Below are 18,377 nucleotides of genomic sequence, written 5' to 3' on the forward strand. Positions count from 1 at the left end.
CAACGGCAAATGAATTGCTGTTTAATAACTATGCAGTGAATTAAAACGATCATGGTGATGCTTTCTACTCTGAATCTTTCATTAGTATTATAATCATAATTAAGAATCAGGACTGGATTTAAAAGCCCATTCAGCTGTTTATTGGCAGTGCTATCTTGGCAAAACTCTCTGGCTTCATTAAACAAGAGTTGCCTCATTTGTCACAGGAAGATTTTCATAGTGAACACCCCAATAAGAGATGCTAAGCAAAGTTCTTAACAAAGTTCTGTGCTTGATATTTTATCCATCAATATTATTCATATAAAACAATGAGAATAACACATGTCTGGATAAAACCTTCCCAAGTCAATGTCAGCAATAACCATCTATTCAGTACACAAATTGCCATGTTCCAGAAAACTACTATAAATGTAAACTAAATCACTGGCTAGTGCGAGAGTCATATATAGACTAAGAGACTTCATTGCCAATCATCCACTGTCATCCTGGGTCTCAAATGACTGCAGGATGAAGGTTGGCTTGGATGGATCAACAAGACTTAGCTAAATGTCTTTAAGCGATTCTAGGCTCCCGAGGTGTCATCTCAAATGGGAAAGTCAGGTCTGGCTGTCAGTAGAATCTTTGAGGCAAATTCAGTTCTACAGTTCTGTCAGCCATCTATCAGTGAAACACTAACCAGTGAAAACAGCAGCCATGACAGCATCACGATCTGAGACTATGATGCTTTGGAGTGGGTGGCTAATGAAGTCCCCTATCAAGGCGCTCAGTTTCCTCGCCTTCTGAGTGCAGCCAGCAATCTAAAATCCATCATCTGTAGCTTCAGGGTGGCAATGAGTTATTGCTTTCCTGTTTGCACTGAACAATACCCCAGGAGTAATGACTAGAAACAGTGTAAGCAGTGGGACTGTGAGATAATTCATCTCGCTGGCATGTCCAACTGTGTTAAGTCAGGCTTGCCATTAAGGCACACTGGAATCAGCACTCGCTTGATGGCATCTGGAGTTTGTCCGGCATAGTGCATTCGACTCCTATTTTAAGAAAGCCTCTACTATGCCCATGTTTGACTGTTAGGATAACCACAGTGACACAGGATATCAGCCATCAGACTGACCTCTGGATTCTACATCTTATGTTAAAGGGTCACTCCACATTACAAATATAGTTTGGCTCAATCATATTAGTGACTTTTAATGAGATGATGTTTGGGGTTTTGTTTTTGAAAAGGCAGTTGAGCAGACTTATAGAAATACTTTAAGAGAAACTTTACATTCATTCATATACTGGCTTTAAGTCATCAACAACCTGCTTCCTTAGACTTAAATACTATTTAGCTTGAAATCTCAAAGACCTGATTTAAACGTGACCATAGTTTAGGAAAATAAAGTGAAGTGTTTTCTCCAAATTAAATAGTTAATTGGGGACAAATCATGAAACATCAATAGAAAATTCATTCCTGACCAAAGCAGAGTCTAAGCCAAGAACTAGGGAAAAGCTCTTAAGTCCTTGGCTTATACTTAAATGTGTATGTGTGTGTGTGTGTGTGTGTGTGTGTGTGTGTGTGTATGAAAGAGATGTGTGTGTGTGTGTGTGTGTGTGTGTAATGTATGCCCATGTAGCAGGTTATGCACATGAGAGCAGATACACAAACTCAGTGTAGAAGCCAGAGGCAGACATTATTGTTTTGCCCTCATTCTCTACCTTATTCCCGCAAGACAGGGTCTCTCACTTAACCTGAAGGTGCCTGGAAATCACCAGCCAGGAGACCCCAGGAATCCTGATGTGCCACTCCTCACAGATCTGAGGTTGGAGATACTCGTCTGTCCAAACTCGATGGTGTGTGCTGTGTTCTTTATTCATGTTCTCATTGATGCACAGTAGCCCTGTCAGCATTGAACTGTGTCTGTGTTCTTTCATTCTTATGAGCTCTAGCTAAGTCAAGATAGATAATTGCATCCTCAACACAAAGCAACTTATCTGTCACAAACTAAGCAACTGATCTGCCACAAACTAAGTGCTTAGTGTATGTACAATGGATGATGGCCATAAGCTTAATTTTCTTAATTCTACTTTTTCAAACTTCATATTAGACAGACACGGAGAAAACTGAAGGGTACCATTCTAAGGGGCACATGTGTAAATGATAAATGAGGAAGATGCAGACAAATGGTTTTTTCCTCTCATATTTATCTAGCAAATATTTTCTATATACTTTGCTGGTGCAGTTTCTATGATTCCATTATTATGCATTTTTTGCATATTAAATTTATTATTAATTTTCCTTAACTTTTGGAGAATTATAATCTATGAATATTTTTATTTTTATTATTTTTTAAAAAGAAAACAAATATCTGTTTTCATTTTATATCTCAATCCCAGTTCCGACTCCTTCTGCTCCTCCCAATCTCTCCACCTACCCCCCATCCCATCCCCCATCCACTCCTCAGAGAAGGTAGGTATACATTACTTTGGTAATATATCTATATCCAAGATATCCATCCAAAGAGAATAGGTTCCAAAAAAGTTAGTACAAAGTAATGGGTTAAATCCTGGTGCCACTGCCAGTGGTCCAGCAGTCTGTTCCAGCATACAACTATCACCCACATTCAGAGGGACTAGTTTGGACCTATGCTGTTTCCTTCCCTGTCCAACTGGAATTGGTGAGCTACCATCAGCTCAGGTAGACTCTTTCAGTGGGTGAACCCATCATGGTCTTGACCTCTGTAATTATATTCCCACTCCTCCCACACTTCTCTGGGAGCTCAGTCCAGTGCCCTGATGCAGGTCTCTGCCTCTGTTTCCATCAGTTGCTGGATGAAGGTTCTATGGTGACATTTAAGATATTCATTAGTCTGACTATAGGACAAAGCCAGCTCGGGTACACTTTCCTCTATTGCTTAGGGTCTTAGGTGGGGTTATTCTTGTGGATTCCTGGAAATTTTTCTAGTGTCAGGTTTCTTGTTAGCCCCATAATGACTCCCTCAATCAAAATATTTCTTTCCTTGCACTCATTTCTGTTCTTTCTCCATCTTGACTAACTCATTCCCTTGAGTTCTTGGCATCCTTCTCCTTCTCCCCTCATCTTCTCCTTTTGCCCTCCCTACTCCCTCAACCCCCATGCTCCCAATTTTGTCAGGTGATCTGGTCTATCTCCCCTTCCCAGGTGGATCTATTTATGTTTTTCTTAGGGTTCACCTTGCTACTTATTTTTTCTAGGATCATGAACTATAGGATCAATATCCTTTGTTTTACAGCTAGTATCCACTTGTGAGTGTGTACATACCGTGTTCATCTTTCTGGGTCTGGATTACCTCACTCAGGATTTTTTTCTAGTTCCATTCATTTGCATGCAAATTTCAAGATATCATTGATTTTTAACAACTGAGTAGTACTCTAATGTGTAAATGTGCCACATTTTCTTTATCCATTCGTCAGGTGAAGGCATTTAGGTTATTTCCAGGGTTTGGTTATTACAAATAATTCTGCTATGAACATAGTTAAACAAATGCCTTTATAGTATGATTGAGCATATTTTGGGTATATGCCCAGAGTGGTATTGCTGGGTCCTGAGGTAGGTTGATTCCCAATTTTTTTTAGAGAAACCACCATACTGATTTCCAAAGTGGTTGTACAAGTTTGCATTCCCACTAGCAATGGAGGAGTGTTCCCCTTACTCTACATTCTCTCCAGCATAAGCTATCATTGGTGTTTTTGATCTTAGCCATTCTGACTGGTATGAGATGGTTTCTCAGAGTTGTCTTAATTTGCATTTCCCTGATAGCTAAGGATATTGAACATTTTCTTAAGTGTCTTTCAGCCATTTGAGATTCCTCTGTTGAGAATTCTCTGTTTAGCTCTGCACCCCATCTTTTTAATTGAGTTATTTGGAATTTTGATGTCTAATTTCTTGAGTTCTTTATATATTTTGGAGATCTGTCTTCTGTCTGATATGGGATTGGTGGAGATCTTTTTCTATTTAGTAGGCTACCTTTTTGTCTTATTGACTGTGTCCTTTGCTTTCAGAAGCTCCTCAGTTTCAAAAACTCCCATTTATTTATTGTTGCTCTCAGTGTCTTTGCTACTGGTGTTATATTTAGGAAGTTGTCTCCAGTGTCCATGCATTGAAGGCTACTTCCCACTTTCTCTTCTATCAGGTTTAGTGTGGTCAGATTTATATTGAAAACTTTAATTTAATTTGCATATTACTTTATTATTATTTCCCTTCACTTTTTAGAGATTTAGAATCTATGACTACTTTTAGGTCTTTTGGTTTATGGTTTATTTTATGGCAGTAGCTATTCACCTGCATAATCTGGATACATTCATATGAGGAGCATTGTTCTACCAAGGATTTGGTTCAGCTCCATCAATCCCCAAGTAAAATATCACACTATTTGTGTCTTTATCTGATACCACATTAGGTCTAAGCTATTTTGATGCTATCCTTATATAGAAAGGGCTTTCTTTCTATGGCTACTGCTTACTGTGCTTGGTGCCAATGATGGTACTAATGGTGTCATATTTTTTTTTGCCTTGTTTTCTCTATCTTCTTTATCTCCTTTCCTTCCCTTTCCTTTGAAAAGTAACAGACTTTCATTTTATATTAGAAACATAATGAAGACACCAGGTTAGGGAGCATTGCACATTTACTTTAAGTTCAGAGTTGCAGGAAACATTGTACGGAAAGGGAACTGAAGCATAGCTCACCACACAGAATGAGACTGAGTGCAACATAAGGAGGGCCAAAATAGCAGCAGATATTAACTTCTCCTGCAATTTAAACGAAAATTCTTTAGGAGACAGAATACTAGTTTCTAAGTCTTAGGCTAACAGGTCACTTCAGACCTCAAATGTAGATTTGAGGCCAATGATTAGATGTCATTCCCAAGTTATTTCATAAAATTGGCTTTTGGTAAGATATGGTTTTATTTGCTATTGTTGTTTTGTTTTATTTTATTTTCAGACAGTTCTAGCAGATTTATAAAAATACTTTCAGAGAAAATTTACATTCATTTATAAAATACATTCCTCTTTTTGTTGATGTGTGTGTCTATGTACACACACTCTGTACACATACTACCTTAGTGCACTTTTTATATATTATATATTTCTTCAAGGAAGCTATCCTTCTATATTTGTGCAGGATTTCTTGGTCACAGACAGTTTTAAGTAATTTATCTCAATTGATTTTCAGGAAGAGTTGACAGCATAATCTTTTTATTTCCTTTTAAAAGAAGAGGCCCAAGTGCTAGATGGTAGAGTCATCATCTCAAAGTGACTAACTTACTTCCTAATACCAGCAATGAACCTTCAATCCAAATCTTTTGTTTTCAAACTAAGACCTTTGTACCTGGCACACTACCCTAAGATTTATGTATGGAATGGAAATCCGCAGATTTATAAGAAAGCATCATGTACGAAATCAAGATTTGGGAAAACATTCCGATCTTCCAGGCACATAGTTGCCTGTGGTCCAGCTTATGTAAGCAGTCAACTCAGTCCTGGCTCCCATTGCCTCTCCCAGCTTCTCCAACTCTGCTGGGAAGGCACAGCTAAGCTGGGAACTGCAGGGAACATGCCCACCAAGCCCTCTGTGCACAAGTGGCTAATGATCTGGAAAAGCTCCGAAGCCCAGAAACCCCAAAGAGGCCTTTTCCAGTAAGAACAAATAGCAGTGGAAGAGAGTGTGAGCCAACCTGCGGTGCACAGCACTCTGTGGGAACAAGATTGCCTCTGTTGGACACCTTTGTATTTCTCTTCCTCTTGCCCTCATCTCCTGCGCTGCCAGTATCAAAACAGCAACAACATCCCTCTGCACTCCTTTGGACATCCCTTTAAACAAAGTCTGGAGTCCAATCCAGTTCTGTCAATGGCCAGATCCAGGGATGAAACTGATTTACCAGCCATCTAACTTCACTGAGAACTAACCTGGCAGATGTCAATGCTTGGCAGTAAATATTCATGCAGAGACAGCCAAAACGAGGCATCCAGGGTGAATTTATAGATGCAATAGACTGGAGGAGCAGACCATTTATCACATTTCAGCTCCGCTCCCTTTTATTCTCAAGGAGTCTCTTTGAATATCATAAATTGTCGAGAAACAATATTATACAAGACAAACTTAATAAATACTCAATTTCCTCACATCTGACCCAAGAGATATTACCAAAACTTTTTTCTAGAGGGCACAGTTAGGGGAAGGAATGTGGCCGCTGTGGCCCAGAATCTGTCCTGACAGTGTGCCTTGGTCTTGCCCACCTCACTTTATGGCGATATCTGCATTGTAAGTCAGGAAGGAAGTTGGTGGACAATGTTATAGATTCTCGTCAAACAAAACAGATGTCCTGACCCATAAACTTTCACTATTCCTGAAAGGCTCGTAATTAAAAGATGAATACAAGAGAATTTGCTATAAATTACACACAGGGAGAAAGAAATTAATATGATGTCTTTTTCTACACCAGCATTAATGACATAGAGAGAGGCTAATTGCTGCCCAGTTCTCTACGACCTTCTGTTTTATACGTGGTGAGAGGAGGCCGTCAAAAACTGCCCAGGAGCAACAGCAACACTTCCTAGTAATCCTTTCTATGATCCTGTGAAGGTGAGCGTAAGATGACACAGCTCCACACAGCCGAGGTGGGGACAAGAGGCAGATGTGTCTCCACAAGTAACACTGGCTGCTCTTCAAACTGATTAACTCAGCAATAGATTTCACCAGAGGGAAACTTATATTCGAAGCAATTATTTGCTCAAACTCCTCAGCCCCGAGACATCTTCCCTCCCAAGAATCTTATTTTATGCACAGGAACTTCAACAGAGATCTTTTTGCCTTTGTCAAACACATCCATTGATGGTTTCATTAATATATTTAGCAACAACTGACATAGAAAATACTGTACCGTAGAAGTCTGAACTCCAAACAAAGACTGTTAACTAATTGGAAACAAATGATTCCTAAGTTATTTTGATCTCTTGACTTTTCTAGTTTTTAGAAAAAGATTCAAGCTTGTCATGTTTAATATTGATTGTCAAAGGCCACTTAAGTCCCAAGAGTTGTAAGACTTGAAGATTAAAAAAAAAAAAGCTTCAAAAAGGTGGGAGAGGAAATCTTGCTTCCTTTATCAGAACAACTGATAATCTAAGCAAATTATAAAATGGAAAGCAAGCAAACAAACAAAACCATCTATCCAATTCAGACTAGGTCTCTCTCTCTCTCTCTCTCTCTCTCTCTCTCTCTCTCTCTCTGTCTCTGTCTCTCTGTCTCTGTCTCTCTCTCTCTCTCTCTCTCTCTCTCTCTTCTTTACTACAATTAAATGTCTTCATTATCCCCAAGTTTTCTCTATATAATAATACCCGAGTTTGATCCTCCAGAACCCACATAAAAGCCTGGGACAGTAGTATATACTTGCAATCTCAGGATTTGAGATGTGGAAATAGGAAGGTTCCTAGAGACTGCTGGCCAGCCAGTCAGTCTAGCAGAATTGGCAAGTTGTAGGTTGAGCGTGAGACCAGAAAGGTAGCATGCAAAATTTTTTAAAATTTTAACTAAAAAACAAGTAAGGTGGAAAACAATTGAGGAAGGCACTTGATACTGACCTCTGGTTCCCACACACATATGCAAAGATGTATGTGCATACACATCGATACAGACATATACACAGGCTGAAATGAAAGCACTTTAAATAAATTAGTGAATGAATCCAGGACTTGCAGTAGACTAGAATTTTAAGAAGAATACTATTTTCTTGAAGAGATTTTAATGAGTGGAGATTTCAGGGAAGCACAGGAAAGGGGAAAACTCATGTGAGTTTAGGACTTAGTGAGTAGCTGAAAAATGTACAGTGTGCACCGACAAAGTCCATGTCTGCACCTGGGACAGACATAACTAGTCGAAGCCAGAGCTCCTTCATTCAGAGTTCATCCATTGCTCTCAAAAATCTTCCCAAGGTAAAGATGACACGGAGAGACTAAGAGGCACAGAGAGCTAGCAAGCAAGAAGAACTCTATTTGCTATGTGAACTATCCTAGAGTGAGTGCTCACCACTGAATTAACTAGACTCACAGGCATTCTTGAAGAGCTTGCTCTCTTCATTCTGATAAGCTAAACTGGGGGTAAAAATAAATTCCAATGACAGTTAGTATTGAGGAAAAAGACTTCAAGAATTCATACGAATTATTTTCAATACCAATTTACAAGATGCAATTTTTCTGCTTCTGTCTATATTCTATCTCTCGCTGCTGCTTTATTTCTTTTTCTTACACAGACAACAGACACTGTATTCACTGCATATCAATCTATACTTCGTTGTGCATCTAATTTAATTACCCTGACTATCACTATAAGTAACAGTGAACTTCTTCTTCCACAATTAACATCCAAAGTAAAATAAAATGCTTCAATTTTATGCAACCCCAGTGGGCACACATCTGCAGCAGATGCTTGACCCCGTCTCATGTCACTGCAGTTGACTTCCCTGCTCTGGAATGACATTGTCCCCCGATTTCGTATGCTGGAAAGTTAATAGCCAATGAAACAATGTGGGAGAAAGAGATTTTTGGGAAGAAGTCTGATAGTATTTTTTTTTAAGAGAAACTTGAAGAGTGGTTTCCCTCTCTTCTGCCCTGAAAGATCATGTCCGTCTCCTCTACACGACAGTGTGTACAAAGTACTATAATGGAAGCTCAGCCACGAAGCCCTGATCAGCCAGGAACTAGTCTTGGACTTTCCAGTCTTCTAAGAGAAATTGTGAGAAGGAAACTCCTATGATTTATAAATTGGTCAATCTCAGGTGTTTTGTTACAACAGCACAGACTAACCCTTGCATTTCTTCCTCATGTCTGCCATAACTGTCTTTGTTTCCACAGTTCAGGTGGGCTAATACACTGAACATGCAACTCTGGAAAGAAGTACAAAAGGTCAAAACTGTTTACTGTTGTTGTTTGTTTTGATTTAGTGTTCAACAACCTTAGTGATTAGAGACTTGTGGATGACAAGTGCTTTGATTTCCATCACCCGCCAGGTAGGTGGCTACAATTAAGAAAAATAAAAATCCTCCTATTCTCATCTCCATGCATCTGCAGTCCACCTATAAGAAGAGATTTCTTCTGCTTCCCCCTTCTCAGGAAACAAATGGGTCTCCCCCTTGAACCCTCCTTTCTACTAATCCTCTCTGGGTCTGTGCAGAGCAGCATCGTTACCCTTTACTTTTCAGTTAATAGCCACTTATAAGTGAGGACATTCTATGTTTGTCTTTCTGAGTCTGGGTTACCTAACTGAGGATGATTTTTTTTTTCTAGTTCCACCTATTTGCCTTCAAATTCCATGATGTCATTGTTTTTAACAGTTGAGTAATACTCCATTGTGTAAAATGTACCACATTTGCTTTATCCATTCTTCAGTTGAGGAACATCTAAGTTGTTTTCTGGTTGTGGCGACTATAAATAAAGTTGCTATAAACATAGTTGAGCAAGTGTCCTTGTGGTATGATTAAAGATACTTCGGGTATATGCCCAAAAAGTGGTATAGCTGGGTCTTGAGGTTGATTGATTCCCAATTTTCTGAGAAATTGCCTGGCTTTTAAAAGCCCATTCATTGTACTGGGTTACATTGCTTTAATACAAGGGGAGGAGCTCAGTTCTACCTCCACTTGATATGCCATGCTTTGTTGATACTCATTGGAGGCCTGCCCTCTTCTGAAGACAAAATGAAGAAGCGGAGGAGGAGTACAGGGGATGTTGGGGAAGGGAATGGGAGGAGAGGTGGCAGGGGAAACTGAGGTCAGGATGTAAAATAAATGAATTCATTTAATTTAAAGCATAAAAACAAATGCTTGAATGACTGTGGGGAAGAGGTACTGTCACCCTGCTGGTGAGAATGCTAACTTGTATATGAACTATATAAGCCAATGTGGAATGGCTTCAAAAAATTGAAAATAGTCCCGGGGAAGTAGTTCAGTGGCAGAGAACTTGGCTATCATACGTGAGACACCTCAGCATTGCTGATAAATAAATGAAAATATAATTATCCGTGATCTAGATATACCGTTCCTGAGTTAATGCTTGAAAGACTGTGTCAATATGGCAGAGAAATACTCACATAACCAGGTTTATTGCAGTCATCTTTGCAAAAGCTAATAGAAATACTGTATGTCTGTCAGCAAAAAAATGGGTAAACAGCATGTGGTACATGTATACACTGGGATTTAATTCAGCTGTTAAAAAACTGAAATCATGACATTTGCCAGAAAATTTTTTTAACTGGAGACAGCTATGCTAAGAAATTTATTGGACTCAGAAAAAAAGCATGTTTTCTCTAACATGCAGACTCTAGATTTAAAGTGTGTGTGTGTGTGTGTGTGTGTGTGTGTGTGTGTGTGTGTGTGTGCGTGACTTAAATAGAAAGGGGACTGTGATGGGAAAGAAGTGAAAAGAAATGATTGTTTATTTATAAACAGACTTATTTTTCCCATTTGTGATGTTTATCTGTCTACTCATATTCATGTGGTTGCTTGCAAAGAGATAAAGAGGGTTTAGTTCTCTGAAGCTGCCATGTGGGAAGTCCTTCTGTATATGCGTTGCTTTTATAGGATAATGAATAAAGCTGTTTTGGCCAATGGCTTATTAGAGTGAAGCAAGGTGGGAAATCAAAGCAGACATAGAAAGAGAGTACGCAGAGTCAAGGAGATGCTATGCAGATGCCAAAGGAGACAGATGCCAGAAACTTACCAGGAAACCACAAGCTTCATGGCAATACGTAGAATAATAGAAATGGGTTCATCTAAGATGTAAGAGTTAGTTCATAAGAAGCATAAGCTAATAAGCCAAACAGTATTGAAATTAATATAGTTTCTGTGTGATTATTTCAGTTCCGGGCAGCCAGAAATCGAACAAATGACCTCTGTCTACAGAGCTGGAATTGCAGGTGGTTGTAAGCTATCTAATGTAGGTATTAAGGACTGAACTTGAATCCTCCAGAAAAGCAACAAGAGTTCTTACTGCTGAGCTACCTCTTCTTCTCCCAAACAAAGGATGTTAAGGAATCGGAGAAGGCTGTAGAAGAGGAATGTGAAGAGGAACACAGAATGATGACATACATGTAAGAAAATACCAGTGAGAAACTCTTCTTTGTATGCAAACTTAAGATAGAAAACAATCAATTTAAATAGGATTTGAAAAGACCCAGTGTAGAATGAAAGCTTTTGCCTTCTTCCAATCCATTTGCCTTCAACAATGGCTCCTAAGAGCGTCTCTTTTAGAATAATCTTCTTAGGACAGCGAAACAAAACATTAAGGAAATGAAAGCATCCATTATAAGACTGGAAATGTCTTAGGAAGAAACCTAACCAGTATTTATTATTTTGTTTTCTTGATGACTCTACTTAACTGTCCAAAATTAGAGGCTAGATTTTACTACAATTTCTTGATTTTTCTCTTTTGATTTTTTTTATTCTGACTGTATTAAGGAATACAGAAAGCCAGACACATTAGCAGATTAAACACAGTTTTAAGTGACTGGAGCAATGAAGGTGCCTGTGTTTATTCAAAGGTCATGGGCAGGGTAAGCAGGTTACCTCCTTCAGAAACTGTATGGATTTTCTCACATTGCAGTAGGAAAAACATGACTTCTTTTTATAATTCATACTCTAAGTTTGGAAGGAAACATCTTTGGGGGATTTTTCAGGGTTTTGTTAATAGCATCCTCACTGATTTACAAGGTGATGCTACATAGTCTGATGGAGATTTTCTTGTGACTTTTTACTTTTATTAATAAACTAATATATGTCAAAAGTAAAGAGCATTTTTATAAAGAGAATGTCCACTCACAAATACAAGAAAATGCATATTACTTGGATGCCAAAGCATGGTTAGAGATGCTTTTCAAATTCACCAAAGGGTTTGTATTTAATTAAATATAGTGTTCTAGTTTCTCTGAGAAGTTCTCAGTATCCACAAATGGTTTGTATCCAACTCCCTACTACATTCCAAGCAAACTGCCAAAAAGTGAGACAAAAAAAAATTCTTTCTTATGAGTGAAGACATCATACCAAACATGAATGCTTAGAAGGGGATACACTGACAGTATGTTATCTGATGGAAAAAAAAAAACCTCTATGACTAAAGACTAGACCAAATCATATTTTTTAGAAATTCACACTGAACAAAAAAGAGAGAGAGAGAATATAAATCACCATGAAAATGCAAGTGAACTGGTAATAATAGCCTAGTTATAGCTGCCATGAAATAGTCATTAAGTTATATGCAGCATAAATCTCTCAGAGTTTCGTAAATGACGGTGGTGGCTCTTAAAAGCTAAATAAAGATAAACCGTAGTGACGGAGGCTTCCTTTCTCTTTGCTCCCTGGCATAGGCTTTATAATATTTAAGCTCCAGCTCCTGGCACCATATGGCTCCTGGAGCTTCTGAGAGAGAATTAAAAATCTGCAACTCAATTTCACATTTCCTTACAACTAGCGCTTCTTGGAGCCCAAGGAGAGCTTTGTGTGTCTATCTGGTCCCACTTCCAGACAACCCTGGCAGAGTGCTGCTCTGGCCAAGCCTGTTGCTGGGGACCCATCTTGCCAGTGTCAACTCTGGAGCTGGGCAGAGAAAGTCTACATTCTGCTTTCTGGATCTGCAGATTAGCAAAAAGTTTGGTTCAAAGATTCCCAGCCAGTGCCCCCTTTCCTCCTTTCTGGAGATTGTCACTAATCCCAGATGATCTTTTTTTCTTAACTGCTTTTCTCCTCTGCTATTTGCACTGAATCCTTTCTGCTCCAAATTAAATCCATTCTTTCTAGCCCTGCCATTGCTAACTAATGAGAACAATTCCTCTCCTTGCTCTTGGTGGCTACACGTGTGGTATTTATGAACGAGAATCATATCTTTCTTTAGCCTACTTTCTTAACTGTAGCCTGCATAGGTGATAAAATGGGTTAATTGTTGCTATAAAAATTTTTCTATCCTCATAAGGAAGTAATTTTTAACCCTCCAAATCATTTTAATTTCTTTGTTTTGCATGATTCTCTTATGATCTGCAGAGGCTGGGAGTAAAAATCCTACCCTCGCATAAACACAAGATCTAAAGGGAAATGTTAAGTATTCAATATACATGCATAACTCAACTTGGTCTTGGGAAAGTTTCCTTTGTGCCTTGCCTGCTCCACTCTTAGAACCAGAGCTTTCATGACATATCCCGTTCATTCCTGTGATCACATTTGCAGCCCAGCTTTATGAATTAATTCTTATTGGAACAGACGCACCACATCCTAAACGCACACTGTCTATAGTAAAATCAACAGACTCTATAACCTGTAACATCCGTAATAATGATAGACTGGTTGTTTAGAAAAAGTTTCCCAACTGCTAGCTTAGGATATTGCTAACATTCCTCCTGCCTTTTCTTCTTGCCACCTCTCAGCTGAACCATAACAGATAAATCTCTTTCCACACCCAGTGGACATCTAAGAGATTCAGTATAGGACCAAAGAGAACAGTTAGCCACAGGAGTCTAGAAGGCACCATTTTCTTTCTTGTTACTGAGGCATGTTAGTATGACAGTTTAGACAATTGAAGGCAGTCTTTGAAAGACTGTGCGCCTATGTTGCATTTATGTAGGATGTTCTCCTGTGTTTATCAAGCTCACACCTCAGATCACCAGGAAGACAAAAGACTCCAAGCCAAGGCTGGGCAGGTACTCACTATGTGAAGCTGGAGGAAGTCTCCAAGTCCTGGGGCGCTGTCAATGCGCACCAAGATGCCATCCTTCACAGTGGTGCTGAAGCCCACGGCCAGGCGGTCAGAGCGTGTGCTGGGTCTGTCGTTCGCCGGCCAGGTGTAGAGGATGAGGCCACCGCTTTTCCCAAAGATGTATGTGGCACCAGCTGTAAAGGCAAAGAGAAAGGGAACATCAGGGCCACCATATTATGCATTGACTGCTCCAGCACACTGTTGAGACTGCAGGAGAAAACCTTCTCCTACTAGATAGTACTTAGTTACTAAAAGGGATGACTTCCAAAACCTCAGAAGGTATCTTTCTCTCCCAACTAAAGATACTAACAATTGGGAATAAATAGCAAAATAGATGTTCCAGAGAGACACTCAGTACCTTTGGTTCCTGATGCATAACAATGGAGTATGGGTGATACAGTGGATAACTTTGCTACATGTTAATAAACACCTTTCCCTCTACTGCAGCAGCAGAGTACACCAACCATTTGATGAGGACAGGCATGAGAGAGAAACATTCTCTCCACCTCTATCAGAATATTCTCATCAGCTGAGTCAACTGCACCACAAGGCCTGCAAATAAGTCCAAAGGTGCTATTGCTTCTGCAGTCCACGGAACGGAAGTGCAGCCTGGAGACAGGAAGCTATACAGGTGAAGCAATCTCGCTATGAAATGCTTGCTAATAGTAGTGTTATTCCTTCCCGAATTTTGGATTTGGGAATTTCACATTTATAAAATTGAGCTATCCTATGTCAGGGGCTCCAGTGTAAACATCAGCTTTGTTTATGCTTCTTATAATTTATGTGCAAGGGCTGCAGACTACTTTAGAGAGCAGATTTTAGGGTGCCTGAGTCTTGACTCTTAGGACCTAGCACATGATGTCAGATATGATTTTCCCAAACATGGCACTTTGCTAATGTTCAAACATTCTTGTATATTTCAAATGTAGGATTTCTGGACTAGAAATGATCTAGATGGATAACTGAAAGCATGTGTGTATTCCATTGTTATATTGCCATAAACATTTCTGGAGTCTTCCAAGAAGAAGCATCCTCTCCCTCAATATTTATTTAATAGAATTTATCTGATATTGGAGAAACAGTTCTCATCTCTTTTTAGAAATTAAAATCCTCAAAGGAGATACAGGAGATGCAGAAAATCATCTCAAGGCTTTTTCACCTGACAAATTCTGTGTGGCTAGGTTTATCTATGCTGTTACTATACACTCGTGTTTTTACTATTACCAGTATTGATCTTGGGGTTACCAAGAATATATTAATTGAAGCTACTTATAAAACCAAAAGGGAGAAAATGAAGAAAATATTCTGCAACAGTTGGTTTTATTTGTCAACCTGATGGAATCTATTAACTACCTATGAGAAGAACCTTCTAGGGATGGCCTTGTGAGACTGTCTAGATTGGATTCATTGATGCATAGAGACACAACCTGAAGGCAGGTGGGTGGGATCCTGAATTAAATACTAGAATGAACGCTAGCTGAGCACTGTGGTGTTCTCTCCAGCTTCCTGACTACTGATATAATAGGATTGGTTGTCTGCAACTTTTGCCACCATCATTTTGCTGCCTGATGGACTACATCCTGGAACTGCGGGTCAGAACAAACCATTTTTAAGTTGGTTTTTTGCACAGGACATTTTTTTAGCACAGAAAGATGTCAAGTAACTAATACATATTTGCATTTTAAAATATTTTAAGGTCTATCTTAAGAAACGAGTATCTACTTCTAAATCGGGGTGAACATTTGAATTTGACAGGCAAAATATATTATGTATGACGTTGTAGCCTTGGGGGATTTATGCCAGTTACCAGTAGTGAGTAGTTTTGTATGCTATACTTCTTAACAACCAAAGATCAATTGATAATTGATTTTCCCGTGTGAATCCCAGGGAACTTTGTTGTGATACGTACACACTAGTTTTGCAAACATTAGAGAGCCATTCCTTCAATGTTTAGCATTTACTAAAATTCTCAGTCACTGATCCATGTCTATTGTCACAGTACACTTACAGAAAATATTGGAGAAATTGCGCTGGTTGCACATCCAATAAACGACATAGCTTGTTTAGAAATAATAGGCTCATTTGGGCTAGAATTGGGAGTTTATGTCATATGCCATCCTTGTAGGAGCACTAAGCCATCTGGGATGTGTGGAAACCCACTTTCCTTTCTGAAAGGTCACCTATGCGACTTGTTTCCGTTAGCTCCGTTTGTGCATCACAAGCAGCACAGAATTTTTGTCCCTTTATGAGTTTCTCAGTCCTTAGGGGAGTCTCCAGAAGCCCTCCAGAATCATCTAGAGGAATTGGGATGATGGTATGCAAAGTTTATGTTAATTCCACATGCAAAACAATGTTTGCTCCCTACTACCCACAAACACCCTCAGAGCTGCTTAAAATTAGAAATCTTGGTAAAAACAATTTATGCTTGATATCTCTCCATCTGTGAAGAGTTTAAACAAGTCCTTTTCTGACGATGATCACAAATGTCACCATTGCTCTCTTTATTCTTTATTTGGAAAACTGAAGGTTAGTCAGTGATTAATGTATAAAATCACCAAAAAAATGCAAATCAGCCTGTGACATTTCATGCCAGTTTATAAAATCTCACCCAGTTCCTTCCCATGTTCATAGTGGATTGGCTACAGAAGCTCATTCCTACTGTACCAGGGAAGAATTTTATCGCCACAAAAATAATATTAAACATGCAGAGCAAGGCACATGCCTTTATATTTTGCAAAGCCTTTTCTTCAACTTTAGGTGGGGCTCAGCAACCGCAGGGACCACCTCATCAAACGTTTTACAGATGTGCAAGCAGAGGCTAAAATGTCTGTCTTAAGTCAGAGGCAGCCAGTCTGAATTGCACCCAAGAGCCTTTGTTCATCACATATCAATGCAATCCCAGAACGTGATTCAACAATGGAGCTAAGTTTTCTGCACTTAGCCTTACATACTTCATGTCTTCTAAGACTGAAATAGAACATAAGCAAAGCCACTGCCCCAGGGCTGGCAGGCTGGCAGATAGCATTCTAAGCTTCAGCAAGCAGGAAACTTCACAAACTCTCTTTACTCCTCTGTTTACCTACTGCTCTGTCCAATAATTTTCCATGCTCCACATAAAGAAGCTGTTGGAAGATAATTCACAACCTCTTACATATTTAGAAGTCATGGTGGTGCTAATTTTAAATCAGCAGAGACGAAAACCTCTTTATCACATTAGCACATAGGTTCAATTGATAGAACACCTAATTTTACAAAGGCATTGTTTATTTTCTAGTTCTGGATTTACAATGGCATAATCTTAGATAATTCCAACTGTGTAATTGAAAAGGTATAAAAAATACAATATGCCAATGTTTGGTTTCTTCTACATGGCACAAAGACTTGTTCCTGTTCCTGGGATTGAGTCTACTAGTGAGGAGGGCCAAACTTTGTGAATAGTACCACAGCCCAATAATATTGTTATATGAAATTAATTAATTGCCATAATTTTCTATACTGACAGTGCCATTTTTCTAGTTTTCATGTTTTTGCTATCTTGAATGGGTTTTTAGAAACAAATACAAACTTTCTGTTCATTTTAAACAAAATGTGTCTAGAGCTCCAAAGGGGACATAATTACATTGCTTTAGAATTTCAAATTTAAAAAAAAATAAGTTTGCTATTTTTAAATTACAAATCAATGTTTCAAGAATATCCAGGCAACCATGAAAGGATCCACTGAGGGTCTTCACTTCAGAGCCCCACGACACCAGAGTTGGTGTTGTCTTCCCTGAGCTTGGATTTCTGTTGGATGGGATCTGACTGGACTCAGTGTGGTGTTGCCAAGAGCAGGCTACATTTATTCATCATCAGAACAATATGAATTTAACACATTTGAGTAAACAAATGGAAAATGGAAAATAAACCAACTGAATTAAAAATGGCTATTCCTGCCTTTGGGATATATATATATATATATATATATATATATATATATATATATATAAAACCACAGCCTTTATAAGGAGCGGTGTGAGACTGCTCTGTTGAGCCATAACCGAGACAGTATTTTAAGAATGAAATCCTGCATGGTTCCCTCCCACCAACTGAGATTTAGTGGGTTATTTGCATTATCTTCTGATCTGTCACTATTTCACCCACAATCCACAAATAATGGGCTTAGGCTACTACTTCAAACTGATTAGCTATATACTCAAATGAAGTGAAGGTGAATTGAGAATTGGAATTGAACAAGCGAAGCTGTGAGGTGGAGGCTGGGGCATAGAAAAGTCATTCAGATGGAGAAAGGAGGTCCAACAAGTTCTAAAATGTAATCGAGCATAGGCGTGTAATATAGTGATTAGGCAGATGATTTAGAATTGTATAAGAGAAGATAGGAAGAGGATAAAATTTTCTAGTTCACATTTCTTTACAGTATTGTAAAAGCAATGGCAGACTTTTTTCTTATTATTATTTTACCAGAATTTGGTTGTTGATGACCACTCAACTTTTCCTTGTTTGGACCATTTAGATAATAATTGTGGCTATTTTTTTTTAAACTTAGCAGCTTCAAGGCCCTCTGTTTATAATGATCTTTCTGTCTCTAGGCCCTCATCCAATTCACTTTTTTCTTTTTGGATGATCACCAAAAA

The 18,377-nt window shown here is 38.8% G+C and overlaps 1 protein-coding gene across 32 annotated transcripts in view; it reads right to left on the bottom strand.

Annotated features, from left to right (window-relative positions):
* The window catches only part of Nrxn3 (neurexin 3), a 1,575,536-nt gene that overhangs the window by 350,566 nt on the left and 1,206,593 nt on the right, over positions 1 to 18,377 (bottom strand). For all 32 annotated transcript variants that reach the window (XR_015004497.2, XR_015004496.2, XM_048449344.3 and 29 more), the window contains one exon: positions 13,699 to 13,880. Coding sequence is in view for 30 of the 32 variants with exons in the window: in XM_048449344.3 (XP_048305301.1) it covers positions 13,699 to 13,880 (182 nt within the window). In the remaining 2 variants the exon portion in view is untranslated. The remainder of the gene's footprint in view (positions 1 to 13,698; positions 13,881 to 18,377) is intronic.

The sequence above is a fragment of the Myodes glareolus genome, chromosome 11, assembly GCF_982192425.1.
Source record: "Myodes glareolus chromosome 11, mMyoGla1.1, whole genome shotgun sequence".
Taxonomy (NCBI): Eukaryota; Metazoa; Chordata; class Mammalia; order Rodentia; family Cricetidae; genus Myodes; species Myodes glareolus.